Source organism: Prionailurus bengalensis, chromosome D3, assembly GCF_016509475.1.
Source record: "Prionailurus bengalensis isolate Pbe53 chromosome D3, Fcat_Pben_1.1_paternal_pri, whole genome shotgun sequence".
NCBI classification, from domain to species: domain Eukaryota; kingdom Metazoa; phylum Chordata; class Mammalia; order Carnivora; family Felidae; genus Prionailurus; species Prionailurus bengalensis.
Window position 1 is genome coordinate 26,666,956 of NC_057356.1, and position 17,260 is coordinate 26,684,215.

Here is a 17,260-nt window from a genome sequence, read left to right on the forward strand (position 1 = left end):
GCTTCCTGGGCCATTTAGGAGGATTGAATGCCTTAGAGGAAAAATGCCCTGGCGTACTTGGTGGAAAAGCAAGTCCTCCTTGGCACAATTAGTGGGGGACCAAAGCACTGGACAGCCACTTGGAAGTCAGTGACCTCCTGGGTTCCCCCTTGGATTGGGGTCTGGTGCACCCCACCTCTAGAGTCAGCCCCTGCTACAGACCCTGGGGTGGAGCCCAGGCTGAGGGAGGGAGGGACCCACTGAGCCAGCACTGAGTTAGCCTCCTTGTGAGCCCTCCTCGACCCCGTCACCCGGGAACTGGTTAAGGGCCTTCTTGGTGTTAGCTGAGACCAGTCACAGACTGGCCCAACGCCTAGAACACAGTAGGTGCTCATAAATGGCAGCCACCTCCCCAGCCAGCAGCTACAGCAGCAGGAAGGGCTTCAGTTTGGCCAGCCACAGCACGGACAGCCAACAGCTTTGGAGGCAGACGTGAACTTGAGTCCTAATTCCACCACTCTGAAGTTCTGGCACCCGGGGCAATTTGCTTCAGCGCTCTGGGCCTCAGTTTCTCTCTCTGCCCACGGGGAATGGGTGTCTCCTATCAGTAGGTTAGAGATGATACCGTAAAGCCCTTGGCGATGTGCTCAGCCCGTGGTGTTGGAGACAAGAGGGTGGTGGCTTTTATTATGGTTGTTGCCGCTGGTGGTTTTTTTTCCCTCTGCTCTGTGTCCCTGCCCCTGATGGACAGGTCGCAGTGTATGGGGCTCAGGGGAGGATGTCCCAGAGTCAGCACACAGAGAACAGACCTCAGCTCTGACACTTCTGGTATGTGCGACCCCAGGAAGGTGACGCTGCTTCTCTAAGCCTCGGTTGCTTCATCTGTGAAATGGGGTGAAGAACTGGGCTGGCCTGTCAAGGTCATTCTTAGGGCTCAGTGATTCAGATGACGTCTGGCATTCAGCGAGGACTCATTTATAAAGCAAAACAAGGCCTCTGTCCGTGAGAAGGACGAGGGGGCGGGTCTTGGGGGGCATATGGGGGACAAGGGGGGTGCTGCCATCCTCACGTAGCGGGAGTCAACCCCGCCTTTTGTCTGCCTGGTTGCTGGGTGCCCCTCACCCTCCACCCAGAGCCTGGCACCCCACCCAGCTCTCCCCTGCACACCAAAGTAAAAGATGATTCAAGGTGATTTCTCGGCTGTGCATATATATTTTTTAAACACGCGAGCAGAAGTAACTGACAATTGCTGTATTCTTTTCAGCGCCTTCCCAGAGGCCCCCTCAGTCCTCCCACATACCAGCTGCATCAGCCATGGGCAGGCCGCAGGTGGCTGGGAGGGGCTCTGGGCACAACAGCGGAACAAAGTCGGGGAGATATGTAGGGCTGGCTCATGGAGGTGGGAAAGTCCAGGGTGGGTCCCCGGGGCTGCAGGAAGCCAGCTGTCACCTGACTGGCAGAGGGGACACTCCCTTCTCTTCTCACTGGGGCCAGAGACACCCATGGATGCCCGGCACTGCCACAGCACCCCCCTCTGGCCAGATGAAGGCACTGAGGCTCCAAGCAGTGACAGGTAGGAGGTGGGATGGGTTCTCAGGAGACCTCTGGGAGGTTCACAGAGCTGCCGATGCAGGGAAAAGATAGAGTCAGGGAGGCCACACCACCAGAGCTCAGCCAGGGGTGTCCCGGCTGGTGTCCCTGGGTCCCCCCTTGGCCCCATGGTCTACACTCTGTGCCACAGCCAGAGTGATCCTGTTAAATCGTGTCTTGCCTCACTCAGACTCTCCATGGCTCCCACCTCCCTCAGAGAAGGGTCTGTGCAGCCCTAACTGCCCTGGCCCCCCACCCTCTCTGACCACTCCCCCTCTCTACTGCTTACTCCTTTCCAGCCCTACTGGCCATGTCTTTGCCATGTCTCCATCACCCAGCCACACTCCTGCTTGGGACCTTCACACCCATTATTTCTCTGCCTAGAATGTTCTCATGGTTCATTCAAGTCTCAACTCCAGTGTCACCTCCTCAGAGCAGAGTTCTCTGACCCCACTCATTACCTCCTATCATAATATTGCACTTCCTTATCTATAGCATTTGCTAACTCCTAACATTATATTCGAAATCTACTTGTTTATTTATGTAAATAAATAAGAGGCCCACTGTCTCTCTCCTCGAAGGTGAACCCCATGAGGGAGGGACTTTGTTTTGTTCCCTGCTGTGTCCTCAGGCCTTGGACAGGGCTGGCATTTGCTGAATAAATTAATGAAAACAGACATGGCAGATAGGGAGGTGAAGGGGGACATGATGGATAAATGGATGGATGGGATAAAGGAAGGGTGGATGCAAGGATGGATGGATGGATGATGGATGGATGGATGGATGGATGGGAGAGAGGTAGGATGGATAGATCAATGGGAGAATGGATGGAAAGAACCGATGGATGAATGGATGGAAAGACGGATAGAAAGAGGGGTAGATTGGAGGAAGGATGGATGAATAGGATGCATGGATGGATGAATGGATGGATGGATGGATAGATGGATGGATGGATGGATAGATGGATGGATGGATGGATGGATGGATGGTTAGATGGGTGGATGGATGGATGGATGAATAAATGGATGGATGGATGGATAAATGGATGGATGGATGGATGGATGGATGGATAAATGGATGGATGGATGGATGGATAAATGGATGGATGGATGGATGGATAAATGGATGCATGGATGGATAAATGGATGGATGGATGGATGGATGGATGGATGGATCTACAGATGGACAGATAAATAAATGGGTAAGTAGATGGATGATGAGTGGATAGATGGATGGATGGATGGGAGAGAGGTAAGATGATGGATCAATGGGAGAATGGATGGAAAGAACTGATGGATGAATGGATGGAAAGATGGATAGAAAGAGGGGTAGACTGAAGAAAGGATGGATCAATAGGATGGATGGATGGATGGATGGACGGATGGACAGACGGACTGACTGACAGATGGAAACAGACAGGAAAACAGACACAAGATCAGTGCAAGTTGTGCATGTGACTCTGTCTAAAAGGACTAGAGCCTGGGGGTGAGCCCAGCTCACAGCCAACCTTGGGGACTCTCAGAACCCTAAAGCCCCAGCCCCCTCAAGAAGTGACGCAGAGGAACATGGCAGGTGGGGGACCGGCCCCAGGCTTTATTGAGTAGATTCCGGGGAAGGGGGGACAGGCAGACCATCACCCTGGCCCTGGAGCCTCCTCTTCTTGCCTCTGCTGCCCCCCAGGGCGGGCCTGGGCCACTGGGGCCTGGGTGCCCTTCAGCTGCTGAGGAAGCAGCCCCGCTTGTGCCACTTCTGGTCCCGGATGCGGCGCACAGACTGCAGCTGCGGCTGGTTGGCGTCCCACTCGTTCCAGTGGCGGTACTCACCCCGCTCGAACACATACTGGCGCCCACGGTAGCCGGGGAACTCGTAGCCAACCCACCTGCCGGGTACCAAGGTTGCGGTAAGGACAGTCAGCCTCCTGCCTCCAGCCAGACCGAGGCTTTTATTTTTTTTTAATTTTTTTTTTCAACGTTTATTTATTTTTGGGACAGAGAGAGACAGAGCATGAACGGGGGAGGGGCAGAGAGAGAGGGAGACACAGAATCGGAAACAGGCTCCAGGCTCCGAGCCATCAGCCCAGAGCCCGACGCGGGGCTCGAACTCACGGACCGCGAGATCGTGACCTGGCTGAAGTCGGACGCTTAACCGACGGCGCCACCCAGGCGCCCCAAGACCGAGGCTTTTAAAGCCGGCATCTGACCACGCTCTCTGCCTGCCTAAATTCCTCCCTGGCTCCCCAGTGCCCTCCGGATGAATTCAAACTCCCTACCCTGCTCACAGGTCCTTCACCAAACATCTCAACATGTCTTCTCTACACCCCATACTCCAACCTCTCTCATACTACTTTCCTTGAAACGGAGTGTCTCTGAACCCTTACACATGCTTTTCCTTACGCCTGGAACACTCTTCCTTGCCTCATCCATATCCCTCTCCCCTTTCACTCATCTTCTTTACGTCTCGATTTGTATGTCTCCTCCTCCAGGACAGCCCTTGCTGACGTCCCCAGGCTGAATCAGAGAGCCCCTGTGAGTCTCCCATCGCAATCCTGGTCACAATAAATTGTGAATACCTGTCTCCTTGTCTGTCTCCCCAGCAGACTAAAATTCATGAGGGCAGAGGCTGTGTAATTCTTGTTGCCCTCATATTATACACATAGAAATGCTCAGTACAAAGTTGTTGAATAAATTACTATCAGGGAGGAGTGGCACCTTTTAAGGCTCAACCCCAGATCTCAAGCCCACAGAGTGAGATGTAGTCACTGACAAAGGGAAAATGATCCTAAGATTGCATTAACAGAGATATTAAGCCTAGAAGGAGGGAGGTGATGTACTACGCACTCTCCTGTATACTATTCAGGTCATATCTAGAGAACCCCTATGTCACTTCTCACCCGGGTAAGAAGGGCAAGGACTGTGAAAGGAAACAAACAAAAATGCCCCTGAGGATCAGTTCAAGGGCCTGGGGAGGTTTGGCAAAGGAGTGAAGACCTAGATAGGGACAGGTAAGAGCAACAGATTTCACTTGATTTAAAAATAAAGATAAAACTTCCGACAAGTCAATGCTTCCTGGAAATCTAATGATTATGGAGGGTGAACAATTAGCCATTCCCATCATGCCCCGCCCCCCCCCCCCCCCCCCCGCCATGCCTGGAGAGGCAGGGAGCGTCCGCTGTGTAGGAAACACAGTGAACAGAGATTCTATTCAGAGCCAGAGGGCGGGGCAGGGGCAGGAGTGGGGGGTTGGGTCCCTTACGTCCCGTTGATGGCCCGGATGCTCGCCACGCGGTCCTGGAAGCCATGCGCCCAGAGGCTGGGCACGTCGTCATCCACTATCTCCATCTTGCGGCCGCTGAAAGCTGGGTTCTCAAACAGGTGCAGCTTGTGATCCGGGCCATCCTGGGGGCGAGATCACGTGGTGAGCCGGCGGCCCCTCCCACGCTCAGAACAGGACTTCTGAGACATGGGAAAGAATCCAGTCACCACCGAATAACGCCTACCCCCGAGCGCCCCCTGCCCGAGGGAGGGGATTCAGGAGATGCCTGCAGGAGGGACGGGAGGCTAGGGAGGTTCCTCCAGAGCCAGCCTCCTTGGGAATCTTAGAGCCAGGGAGCCATGAAGCCGAGAGTGGGCCGTGGGGCTCCTATTAAAACTCCATCATTTAGCAGCTAGGGAAACCGAGGCACAGAAAGGCCGGAAGGAGATAAAAATCAGTAAGGCAGGAGGATTCCCTCTTGACTAAACCAGGTTCTGACTGTGGTCTTCTTAGCTTTCTTCCCACTGTAGCATCAGTGACTGTGACAAGAAGAAAGGGCTGGAGCAGCCACGGAGGGTGGGTGGAGCAGGTGGGGGTGGGGCAGAGCAACATTTAAGAGTGTCGCTGTGGATCGAGTCCCTTCCAGGTGTCTGAGGAAGGCAGGTGGAGAACCCGAGCTGCTTTGCAATTACTTTCTGAAGTTACTTTCCGGGATGCGTTGCTTTAAGGACAATGCTGGTCTGGGACTGGACCATGTGGCTCCTGATTTTAACAGGGTTACAGAGGGAAGTGTCAGTGCTGTGCTGGCGAAGTCAAGATGTGAATCCTGGTGTCCCGGTCCCCAGCCCAGTGGCCACTGGACCATAGCCAGCTGCTTCTCAGCCCGCACAACCTTTTAGGTCAGAAATGAAGACGGCCCTTCCCCAGCCAGGTCCGTACCAGCCCGGCCCCCAGCTAAGCTTGCGCAGTGAGCCTGCCTGACCCAGCTCCCAGCCGGTCCTGCTTCTAGGAGCTCCCCCAAATGGGCAGGAGCTGTACTCACGATGTGCAGGGGCCGGAGGGACAGGAGGCTGTCGCTGTGGTGGCTGTTGGACCAGGCGTCCCAGCGAGGGTAATCCCCCTTCTCCAGGACAAACTGCTCACCACGGAAGGCCCTGCGTTCGAACGCCAGCCACCTGTAGGAGGAAACCGGCCTGGACCCGCATCTCCTGAGGGAAGGGCCCCCAAAGCTGCTGACCTTCGACCTTGAGCCCTCCCTCCAGCCCTACCACTGATCCCTGGTCCAGGTATGAAAGGAGCTCCCTGACATACTGGCCGCTGAGACTCTGAGCCAGAAAACCATCCTGGGAAATAGTGTAAAGAATCTGTTTTATGTGCAGCCTTTGTGTGGGTGCTCAGGAACCTTCTTAGCACAATGCCTGGCACCTAGTAGGTAATCCAAAGATAATTCCTCTCCTTTCTCCACCTCTTCCTCATTATTATTGTTATCATTGTATTGTTACTTATGTGCACGTTTCCATTCATTTTCGCAGACACTCTCTCTGAAGCACGTGCCAGTGTTATCCCCATTTGACAGATGGGAAAACTGAGGCCAGAGATGGGAAGGGAGTCGCCTAAGACCCCACAGCAGACCTAGACCTGGAACCCGGACCTCCTGACTCCCGCAAGGCTCGGGGCTGTGAGGAGGGGGCTGGGGGCCCAGGTACTCACGGCCCAGACTCCACTTGGATGGAGCCCACCTTCTCCAGCAGGCTCTCCGTCAGGTTGGGGCACTCAGCCGAGAGCTCACACCGCTTGCCCTGGAAGTTCTCCATTTCGTATACGATCACCTGAAAGGGCAGCATCCTGAGCATCCCAGGGGCGTGGAGCTCCCAGGGCCACCCCTTTATCCCCTCCTTCTGCAGGGTCCTCCTTGGGGCAGGGCCAGGAGGACCATCCCTCCGTTCCATCTGCTCTGCGTTGGTCGCGCTGGGATCCAGCATCGACTGCAGGCTTGCACTGCCCCCTCGTGGCCACACGCGGGAATGTCTCCAGGAATCTCAAACCAGGATTGCAGCTACTATCTGACCCCAAACTAACAGGGTGAAATGACCCAGGGGAAGGAAATGAAGCCGCTTATGGTTAGGAGGGAATGTGGGCCCCGTTTTAAACTTTTCAAGAGAGGCCAGAAATCTGTATTTCCCTTAACGTGGAATTTCCCTGTGCCAGCGAAGGAAACAGCAGCTCGCAACGTCTGAGTTGACCTTCACCTGTCCCACGCCCAGAGAGGGAGAGACTGCAAAGGAAGAGGAAGGTTTTGCCTCTCTTATCCACCTAGAAGCACAAGCTGTCTTTGCAGAAGGCCCCTGAGTTACATTTGTTCTGGTCATTTTGTAGAAGGCTCAGAAAGGGTACGTCACTTGTCCTGGGCTGCACAGCAACTTAGGCGGAGGAACCAGGATTCGGTAAGTCGGCTGGCTCTTTTCTCCTGCACGCTGCTATGGACGAGGCCCACGGAGCCAGGAAGGGCCTGTGGTGGCATCTGCCTTCCAGGCGGGCACTGCCTCTGCGGCTTTGCAAAGGCCTTTAGAAGTTCCTAGACCAACCCTGTGGTCCCCCCAATCCCAAGACGAGGAAGGCCTCTTTTCTTCTCTTCCACTCTCTTTAAAGCCACCAGCACAGGGCACCTGGGTGGCTCAGTGGGTTAAGCGTCCGGCTTTGGCTCGGGTCATGATCTCACGGTTTGTGAGTTTGAGTCCCGCATTGGGCTCCGTGCTGATAGCTCGGAGCCTGGAAGCCTGCTTCGGACTCTGTGTCTTCCTCTCTCTCTGACCCTCCCCCGTTCATGCTCTGTCTCTCTCAAAAATGAATGAACATTTAAAAAAAAAATGAAAGCCACCAGCACATCCTCAGAACTGCCCCCACCCACAGTTATCCCTTTAGTCAACCTATCCTCCAACCCCATCTCAGGTTAAAGCCCCCAGGGAGGCTCAGAGAGGGGAGAGCCAACAAATTCCAGCCGTCGGAATTCTCCTTAGCTGGCCAGGGCAATGGCCTTTACATTTAGCTCTAGCGCCGGCTCGGGGGGCCGAGACAGCGAGCATTGTTCCATTTTCCAGATGGGGCTGTTGAGGCCCAGAGGAGCCAGAGAACTGGACTGAGGTCAGGCAGGAGAGTCCGAGCCACGTCTCCTGAAACCCCTGGGGCCTCTGTGCCCCACTGAGACAGGCTGTGTGTGTCCAGTTCCGTTCTCCAGATGAGGACACAGGAGAGAGGGTGCAGTAAAGGCGTGAAGGGAGTGAGGTGTCTTTCTGGCCCCCGATGGCTGGCAGGGGTTTCTCTTTCTGGAGGCCGGCTGCCTGCTGGGGAAGCTGACCCTGAGGCCGAAGAGCAGCCCCAGGCCCGGAGCCGCTGGGACCCCTTCCCGCCCCGTACCTTGTAGCTGCCCCCAAGGCCGCCGTGGCTCTTGCCCGCTGCAGCTTGCTCGGGTGCGCCATGCTGTTCCGCCATCTCGCCAGGAACGCGTCTGGCTCCAAGCAGAGGAAAATGAGTCATGGGGGTGCACCGGGACAAACGAGGTACGGATGCGATTGAGGTCAAAGATGAGCAACAGAACCTTTTGCTGCTTTGGGGGACGTGGTCGTGACTCACTGCACTGGGTCATTCAGTCATTCGACAAACATTCACTGAGCACCTATCATGGGTCACAGGACTGGGCCTGGCCCCAAAGCGCGTCCCCCTCCCCCCTCCCCAACTACTCCCCAAAACAGGGTTCTTCAAGCTCTGTGTAGGCACACCACCTCCGGACCCTGGCCAGAGGGTGGGCTCCCGTGGGGTTTCTCTACAGGGATCTCTCCCACCTCCACGCTCTGGGCTACGGTCTTCTGTTCATTCGTTACTCTGTTCACCCAAGATTCCAGGAGCACCTGCTCAGTGCCTGGCCTGGGGCTGGGTAACCCGGATGAACGGCAGACTACAGACTGGGGGGGAGACGGGCAGACAGACAGATATCCAGAGAATGCACGATGCAGGACCAGATCCCGGGACACCTGCTCTGGCCCGGTTTCCAGACGTTTGGTGATTTATTCCATATGCACTTATGGAGCACTTACTGTGTACCAGCCACTTAAAGACACAGACACAGACAGACCGTTCCCTGCATCCCTGTGGGGACCGTGACACAAAACACAGGCCCCACAGTAGTCACGTGGGAGGATTCTCATGATTGTCCCGCGACACACACAGGGGACTGTTCTCCAGTTTATCAGCACACACACATGCACGCAACTTGCACCACATAAGCTCCCGTGGTCCTTGTACACAGTCACATGACACCCACTGTACACGACGGCCCCCCCCACCTGTCACACACACACACCGTGCCCATCTCAGACATCCGCAGTGGTCCACAAGGCACACACATCTACACCCCGCGCCTGACTGCCCCCCACCATGGCCCCAGCGCCCCCACTGCTGGCGGGTGCAGCTGCGGAGCCCATATGCTCTGGACACAGGCCCAGGGATGCATATCCTACAGGATGCTTGTCCTGTCTGTGCCTGGCCTCAGCAGGTCACGGGGCCTGGCCCAGCTCAGGGAGGACCCTCAGGGTCCTTGGCAGCCCCCAATTTGTTCACCCCCCTTCCTCAGCTGCGCTTAGGAGGAAGCCTAAGCACATGCCCGGGGCCTCTTCCCTGGCCACCTCCCTCTGATATCAGTTGGGCTTGGTGGCTGGATCGGCTCCTCCCTCTTGGCTCCAGCCTTTAAGTGAATCCCCGGTTTGTGCACGGGCCAGCCGTGCATGCCCCAGGGAGATCCCCAAAGGTCTGGGCCTGCCGGGGCAGCTCTCGCCTCCCCTCCCCTGCCCATCCCAGAATGAACCTGCTGCTGTAGCCTCAGGAAGAACAGAGGGGCCAGCACCGTCTGCAGACTCAGTCTGCCTTTGCTCGGAGCGTCCTATTTATGGGCACTTTTCGACAACCCAGCACATCCCAGCCTGCTGAGGCAGCGCCCCGTCCACCCGATTCCGTTCGGGCCATTTCACTCCAATAGTGGGCCCAGGGAGGCCCCAGTGCCTGTGTCCTCCGCCATGGCCCCTGATGGCTTCCTGGGGGCAGACGGACCTCATCAGCTTTGTTGGAAGCCTGACAGCGCCGACGGGCGGGCATCGGGGTGTAAAGCTCTCCAGTGCCCCCCAACTCCCTTTATTTGGCTTCCTGGAGCCACCACCTTCCTAATCCGCTAAGTGACATTTTTGGAATGATACCAGTTCTTAAAGCGAGGGGCCCCGGAATCAATTTTCCCATGTGCCATTATGGCCTAAATTTTAAGTCAGGTCATCCTAAACATAACCCCCAAATTGGGTGTCCACGGGATGCTGTAACAGACCCAACAAAGATTTATTTTCTTCATATAAAGGCATATATGGCTAACAGCTACCATTTATTGAAGATCTACTATGTGCAAGGCTATGTGCCAACTTCATGAACATTATGTTTAATCTTCACCCAGCCTGCCTGCTTTCTTCCTTCCTCCCTTCTTTCCTTCCTTCCTTCCTTCCTTCGAGAGAGGGGTAGAGGAGAGGGGAAGAGGGAGAGAGAGAATCTTAAGCAGGTTCCCTGCTTGACACAGAGCCCGATATGGGGCTTGATCCCACAGCCCTGGGATCATGACCTGAGCCGAAATCAAGAGTCAGATGCTTAACCAACTGAGCCCCCAAGTGCACCCCCCACCCAGCCCTCTTTAGGGAAGGAATTACGATCCCCATTTTATAGATGATTCAGAAACTAAGTTCAGAGAGGTGAAGTCACTTACCCAGAAGCACACAGCAGAGAGGTGGAGAGGCTGGCTTGACCCAGGGCCCAGATCTTAGCCTCAATAGAAATAAAGGCAGTCATGATTGTTACCTTATTTATGACCCCCAAAAAAGCCCCCCCAAAACAAACAAAAAAATGAAACAAAAAACAAAACCCAAAGAGAAAAACAGAAGCCAAAAACAAATCCAAACCAAAACCCTAGGCCCATACATTTTTAAAGTATGATTAATGATGGTTGGGAGACTAAAATGAGGAGAGGGCCAAGGAGTGAATTGTCAGGAAACAGGGGTTGGTTTTGTTATTTTTGGCTAAAATCCTCAAGTTAGCCTAGAGCCCAGTGACCCCGCGTCTCTGGAGATGGTGATGGAATGCTGGGTGGCAGCTGCAGCTGGCCTCTGGAAGCAGGTGACCTCGGGGGCGCTGCTGGAGGTCAGAGCCACATCTGCAAATGGACAGCCACGGAGAGATCATGAAGCAAAACACTCAGACTGGGGCTTTCCTGCTTCTGTCCGTGGAGGATCCTTCTGGGCAGTTCAAACCAAGGGACTACTTCCTGCTGGCCATCGTGGGACCCAGAGCTGGTTTTGCCCCCTTAACTTGGGATGCAGCCACCACCTGCTAGGGATCTAGGGGGGAAGGTCTAAGGGGGATCTGGTGTGACTTCCTCCCATCCAATCCTTTAGGATCTCTGGATCCTAAAAGGACCTACTGTGTGGCCCAACACTTTCACATGCCACGTTTCCTCCGCCTAAAGTTTCTCAGTATCGGGACTATTGCCATCGGAGGCCAGTTAATTCTTGGTGGTGGGGGGAGCCGTCCTGTGCCCTGTGAGATATTGATCCACACCCCTGGCCTCTACCCGTTAGATGCTAGAAGCACCTCCCGCCCCTCTTTGTAATAACCAAGAATGTCCCCTGTCTTTGCCAGGTGTCATCTGGGGGCCACTATCCACCCAGTTGAGGACCACTGGCTTAAACTCTTGCCCGCTAATGCCGCTATCAGCACTCCCACAGCCGGGAGGAGGCAGAATGAGGATTCAACCCCACGTTGAATGGAAATCCTGCTTTGTCTCCACGGGTCCCCTTTCCCAGGACCTCAGCTCCCCCCCTTCCTGCCGGTGGCCCCCAGCTCAGCACAGACAACAGACCGACTCAGCTGGTGCATGCATGGGAGAGTCCATTCATCCGCACACTGACACACGGAGTTCTCCAGTGCAACTTGCATCGACACTGACACACGGAGTTCTCCAGTGCAACTTGCATCGAAGCTTTATTTGCTATTTTCATAGTCTGAATGCAACATCTTTGTACATGCAAAGGTCATCGTGTTTAATGGCAGCTGGCCAGATTCCCAACTGCTCTTCTGTGCGTATGAAACCTCTTTACAGTTACAAAATATAAAAGCACTTGTAGATATCCAATACTCTGTGAGGTCCAGGAAGCCCCCATTTGTTTTAACGTTAAAAATATAAGTTTTTCTAGATGAATTCTCAGTCACGCGATTAGAGACTCTTTTTGGGATTGGATAAAGTACCTGTCGTCCACCTTCTGTTCAGAACCCCTAGAGCTTGTGAATTCATAAGGCAATTGCAAGAACACCAGCAGGCAGGTTTAACTTATACACAGGACTGGAGTTTCTTTCCTACCGTGACTCAAATATCTCAGGAAGGGCCCCAGAAGAAAGGCTAGGAAAATATATAGCGGATTTATATGTATTTCCACTCCCTCCATCTTACAAAGTGTTTTGAGGATCAGATCCGTCGGGGAAGTACATCGTTTCTAGGATATTAGTATGATTTAGGAAACAGCACAGTACAAAATTATCTTCCATAACACAATATATTATTTTTGAGCCCCCTATTTACAGGATCTATAAGGCTATGTGAAATGAGACCAGTAAAAAGCTCAAATTGTTCTTTAGACAACAGCATTTTTTTTTGTAGGCGTGACACCACTGGAGATTGTCAAAAAAAGGGGCCAGTTGGATTCATAGAGGGAGATGTCCCGGCACCAGGTTGGACAGTGACTATTTAAGAAGATTCGGGGAGAAGCCGATTGATTTTAAGGGTTAGCGCTCCAGGAACCTGAGGCTGAGTCTGCAGAACCCAGATTTCTGCACCCCTCCCCACAGGAATCAATCCAAACAAAAGAAAGCAAATTCTAGACGGGTGGGATGGTGGGAACCAAAGGACAGAGGGTGGCGAACACCTGTCACACTCGCATACTGACTGGCTTTCTATGTGGCCCTACATTTCCAGAACCTCGGCTTGCCCAGAATCCCAGCGGGGTTGACTCATAGCACAGCAGAGCCCGGAACCGTGGCTTCCTAGGTGGGTGTAACCCAAGGTGGACTGCCTTCCACGTGTGGAGTGGGTCCTACCTGTTCCAGGTGGCTCCCTCCAGGTCAGTGCTGTCCCTCCCACCCCACGGAACCATGGTGCCATGGGAGTTTTGCTTCCATGTTTAATACATGGTGGTGGAAGAAAGGCACAGTTGAGGCTGTAGGTTTCTCCATTACGGTGGTGACTTTGCCACGGCGTGAATTAAGGGAGGAGGGTATCCCCCATTGGACAGAGATCTTCTCCTGCCTCTACTTCTCCCCTCAGGCTCACCCTGAAATTCTAGGGACAGGAACCTAGCTTCCTGTGTTAAGGGACAGGATTATGGGGCAGGGGGAAACACAAGGATTGAGGGGGAAGAAACAGAAACTGATGAGGGAGAGGCAGGCCTGCCAGCATTCTCCTTGGGAGGGACACTGTCTTTTGTGCAGGCCCGAGTCACCTGTGAGAAAGTGTTTAGTTTGGGAGGCGATCTGGCCATGTCCCTGTGGGTTTTCAGCTTTGTGATTATGCCTAGCTCCTGGGGCAATCTGGGGGTGTGACAAAGACATGTACAAGCATAAATGGACGAGGCAGTTCACAGCACCGGGTGGGAGCAGCTGAGCTCTCCTGTGGGGAAAGCACGTCAAGGGCTTCCCCCCAATCCCTTGCGCAGCCCCTAAACTCTGGGACCTCAGACCTGTGCCTGTTTCTATTCTCGCTCCTTAGCAATGCCTAGAGTTGGCCTCACTTCCCAGGACACACAAAGGGAAACACATTTGTCTCACAACAGATGACTTGGCTCGTCCCCCTGGAAAAACTCCCCATCTCATTGTCCTTTTCCTGAATCCTGGAAAACCTGAGGCTGTCGGGTCAGTGTCATTCAAAACCCCCAACATCAAAACAACGCAAGCCTTTGAGTTCACCAGAATTTGTCTGATGGCACCAAGGAATTCCCCACAACACGGATTTTTGAGGTCTCACCATGGGATTTCACAAGCCAAAGGCCTCTGTTTCATTAGGCAAAAGACCATGAAGAAGGGGACCCACTGGAGGGGAAAAACACACAGACTCGATCAAAAGACCAGCCATCAAAATGCTGACGTGCAAAGGGTGTGTGTGTGTGTGTGTGTGTGTAGACAGAGGGAGAGACTGTGCGTACATAGGGTTTTGTGTTCAGTATAAGGCTCTCATTTAAGGAGAGCCAAAGGCCCCCAGGAAGGCGGTTGGATGAGGGCAGGTGACTTGATTGCATACAAATGGTTAAGGCATATTAAGTTAGTTTTAGAAGACACAGATATCCAAAGGTGGCCCAGGCAAACTCAAGAAACTAGCATACAACTGTCCACTGAGCGCCAGAGCTCACTCAGTTTAGAAAGAGGAGAAAACCAGTGACACACGTGCCCAGCTATTCGCAAAAGTTCCAAAGCATCAGTCACTTCTAACATCATTGCGCTGGTCATAGTGGGATCCAGAGCTCATGGGGAGCCTGCAGGGAGACGGTGGCTCCTGACCCCTTGTGATGGTCGTTTGTACAGTGGAGAGGTGAGGCTGCTCTAGTCACTTTCAAGGGGGGCGGACTTTGTACATCCTAATCAGGAAGGAATTAAATGGATTCTTATTTCCAATCAAGGTGTGGGAGGATAGGCAAAAGATCTCCAGATTAATCTCATGTTCAAGTGTTCTTCTTTCCTGTTGGATATACTGGGCTACAACAGAACTGAACCTTGGAAAGTTCTGCATGGGTGAGTATCAATATTCTCATTGAACTGAGCAGGTAAATTCCTACTGTCCAAAATGGCATCAAGGGACCCTTCCCGCTTGAAGGAAAGAAAGACAAGAGCCAGGAAGAGTCAGGGTCAGAACATGCGGAGTATCTTTAAAGGGGATCTATTGACCTGGAAAGCCATTGCATCAAAACTGTTCTAAAACATTAAGTGGATCTAAAAAAATTTTTAAAAAAAAAGGAAAGGAAAGGGAAAGTGAAAGGGGAAAGGAAAAAGGAAAATCACAAAGCAGCAGTTCCTAGATGCATCCCACCCAATGCCCCAGAGAACTGATTGACCACTAACTTGGGGAATGAAAGGAATTCAAATTATTACCAAGCAGGGCCAAACCTCTAGACACAGATGCAATGAGGCTTCCAGATGCAAAAGGTTGGGTGGGTAACATGGTTCAACAACTGCTCATCAGTAGCCAAAGTTCAGCCAAAAGGACTGGCGGGCGGGGGGGGGGGGGGGGGGGGGGAAGGGGGTGGGGCTTCGGTCCCTGTCCGTGGTGCTGAACCACAACTGCCCTCCGGGGCCCAGATGTTTGGCTTAACCTGAAGAAACAGGATTGCTCTTCACCCCCCACACTGACCCCCCAAGAGAAGGAAGAGATGGTAAAGGGTGAGGGAGGAAGAAGAGATGGGGAGACACATGGAGACCCCTGGAGACATGGCCAGGGGGAAGGATGGTATGGTATGTTTTGACACCCTTTGCAAATAATGGATTTATCAAGAAAGATTTTCACATCTTGGGAAGTCAGGGGGTGGGCGTACATGTGCTCAATCCCCATATATAGCCTTCCATATATAGCCTTAGGAAACTCAGCCCTGGCACCCCTCAGCGGTCACAGGGTGCCCTGTGAACAGCCCAGGCAAGGTTGGCACAAAGTTTATGGCGACTGCAGGCATGGCAGGTGGCCAGTCAAGCATATCTGGGATGTTTGCGGGAGCCTTGGGTTTCAGAGGTGGAGGAGGCTGGTGTTGAGAATCTCCAAAAAGAAAGACAATCCCCAGAGGTCCTGGAGATTCCTGGGAGTGAGCTTAGTGCTATCAAGAAAAAAAAAAAAAAAAAAAAAAAGAGGCAAGGTGAACCTTATACTTTGTCACCTAGCATCCAGCACTTTCGTCCAGAGAAGAGTTTCAGCAAGACCCTCACTTCCTGCGTTTGGACCTAAAATAAGCACTTGGTCAGGTGGAGTTGGCGGGGGACGGAGGAGTGGTAGAAGGAAGAGGTGAGAAGAAAAAAAAAGAACCCCCCATTCATGCATTTGTTCAAAGACCTATCTATTTGGAAAGGTTCTTCCATGCCGGCAGTGTGGGTGATGTTCAAAAACGACTGGAGATAAAGATTCTCAGGGCAGGTCTGATGTTTGAGTGAAAAGGCACTGCCATTTGGGCTGCAATTTATGAACATTTGAGGCCAAGGGACAAAGGTCACTCCATAGAAATCAGAGCTCAGATGGAAAGGAACCAAGAAGATTGGTATACAAGGGTGACAATTAGAATTTGTTTTAAAAGCATCGGGTAGGGATGAGATAACCTGAGATGATCGAATATGTCAAGCAAACTCTTCACATATCTTTCCTTCTGCTCTTTAACATAAAAAAACATATGTACATATCTAATTTCAAAGAAAATTGGCTGAATTATTGCTTTAACGCCTTCTAAAGCCAACAAAAAAGACGTATAATGAGACAGGTCAACTATGCACACAGCCCCGCTGAAAGGATTAATACACTGCAAAGACGTGTGTGTTTAAAAAACTGGAACTGCTGATTCTTTGAGAGGGAGGGAGACAGAACTTGCCAAAAAAGCAATCAAAACCCCAACCCCGTAACACTGCCGTGGACCACAGTTACAGCAGGAAACGGATGGTTTCTTCTTCCTTGGAAATATGCTCTTGAAAGAGACCTGCCCTGGGGTTGGAGGACGAAGTGCTTTCACAATACAGGTGCTTTTCCAGAACCCAGGGAGATGGTCCAGCCTCAAACCCATGTTCCTGGAGTGGTGTCTAAAAGTGGGTAGAAATGCACATTTTTATGGAAAACACAAAACCACCAACATGGACAATTCTGGGCAGCCTGGCTTCGTTCTCAGCCTGAAGTGCTGTCTGGGGAGACGTGCAACTGCTTGAGGAGGGTGGGTCTTGCCGCCCTGATCCGGCGTGAGCCTGCGGAGCGCCAGGAGGCCCCAGCCGGTGTTCTCCACCCAACTGCAAGGGCCCAGGCAGGTAACCATGTGCAGGAACGAATGGCAGCAGCGTGGCCTCGTCTTCGGGTTCTGACAGTTAAGGCTTCTGTTCATTAGACGTGGCAGTGTCCCCTGTCTGGAGAGGAAGAGACAGTCCTGACGTCAGCAAGGGGAACATGTGACCCTATGTGTCTCTGCCATTAAGCCTTAAAACCTTTTCTGGGTATTCTCCAAGACGGCCATCCCCACAAGCCATAGGTTAGGAAAGATGAGTTTGGAGTTTTGTTTTGTTTTGTTTTGTTTTTTGGAGGAGTGGGGTGAGAAAGGTGGCCGGTGGTCAGATGCAGTGGAACAAATGTGAAATTTAGGGT

General features: G+C 52.8%; 2 protein-coding genes across 4 annotated transcripts in view; both read right to left on the reverse strand.

The window, feature by feature from the left end:
• Positions 1-3,137: 3,137 nt before the first annotated feature.
• Positions 3,138-9,767, reverse strand: CRYBB3 (crystallin beta B3). The gene is made up of 6 exons (XM_043558076.1): positions 9,680-9,767; positions 8,236-8,326; positions 6,532-6,650; positions 5,864-5,996; positions 4,822-4,964; positions 3,138-3,448 (listed from the first exon to the last, which is right to left on the reverse strand). The coding sequence occupies exons 2-6, from the start codon at positions 8,308-8,310 to the stop codon at positions 3,283-3,285; spliced, it is 636 nt and encodes a 211-aa protein (XP_043414011.1). The 5' UTR covers positions 8,311-8,326; positions 9,680-9,767; the 3' UTR covers positions 3,138-3,282.
• Positions 9,768-11,859: 2,092 nt separating this feature from the next.
• KIAA1671 (KIAA1671 ortholog) overlaps positions 11,860-17,260 on the reverse strand; it is a 149,059-nt gene continuing 143,658 nt past the window's right edge. For all 3 annotated transcript variants that reach the window (XM_043558077.1, XM_043558079.1, XM_043558078.1), the window contains one exon: positions 11,860-17,025. The gene's annotated coding sequence lies outside the window, so the exon portion shown is untranslated. The remainder of the gene's footprint in view (positions 17,026-17,260) is intronic.

Coding starts and splice junctions, on each gene's coding strand:
- CRYBB3 (XM_043558076.1), bottom strand. CDS start 8,310: ATGGCGGAACAGCATGGCGCACCCGAGCAAGCTGCAGCGGGCAAGAGC. Junction 6,651..8,235: donor GCCTTGGGGGCAGCTACAAG/GTACGGGGCGGG, acceptor CTGCCCTTTCAG/GTGATCGTATACGAAATGGA. Junction 4,965..5,863: donor CCCTCCGGCCCCTGCACATC/GTGAGTACAGCT, acceptor TCTCGCCCCCAG/GATGGCCCGGATCACAAGCT.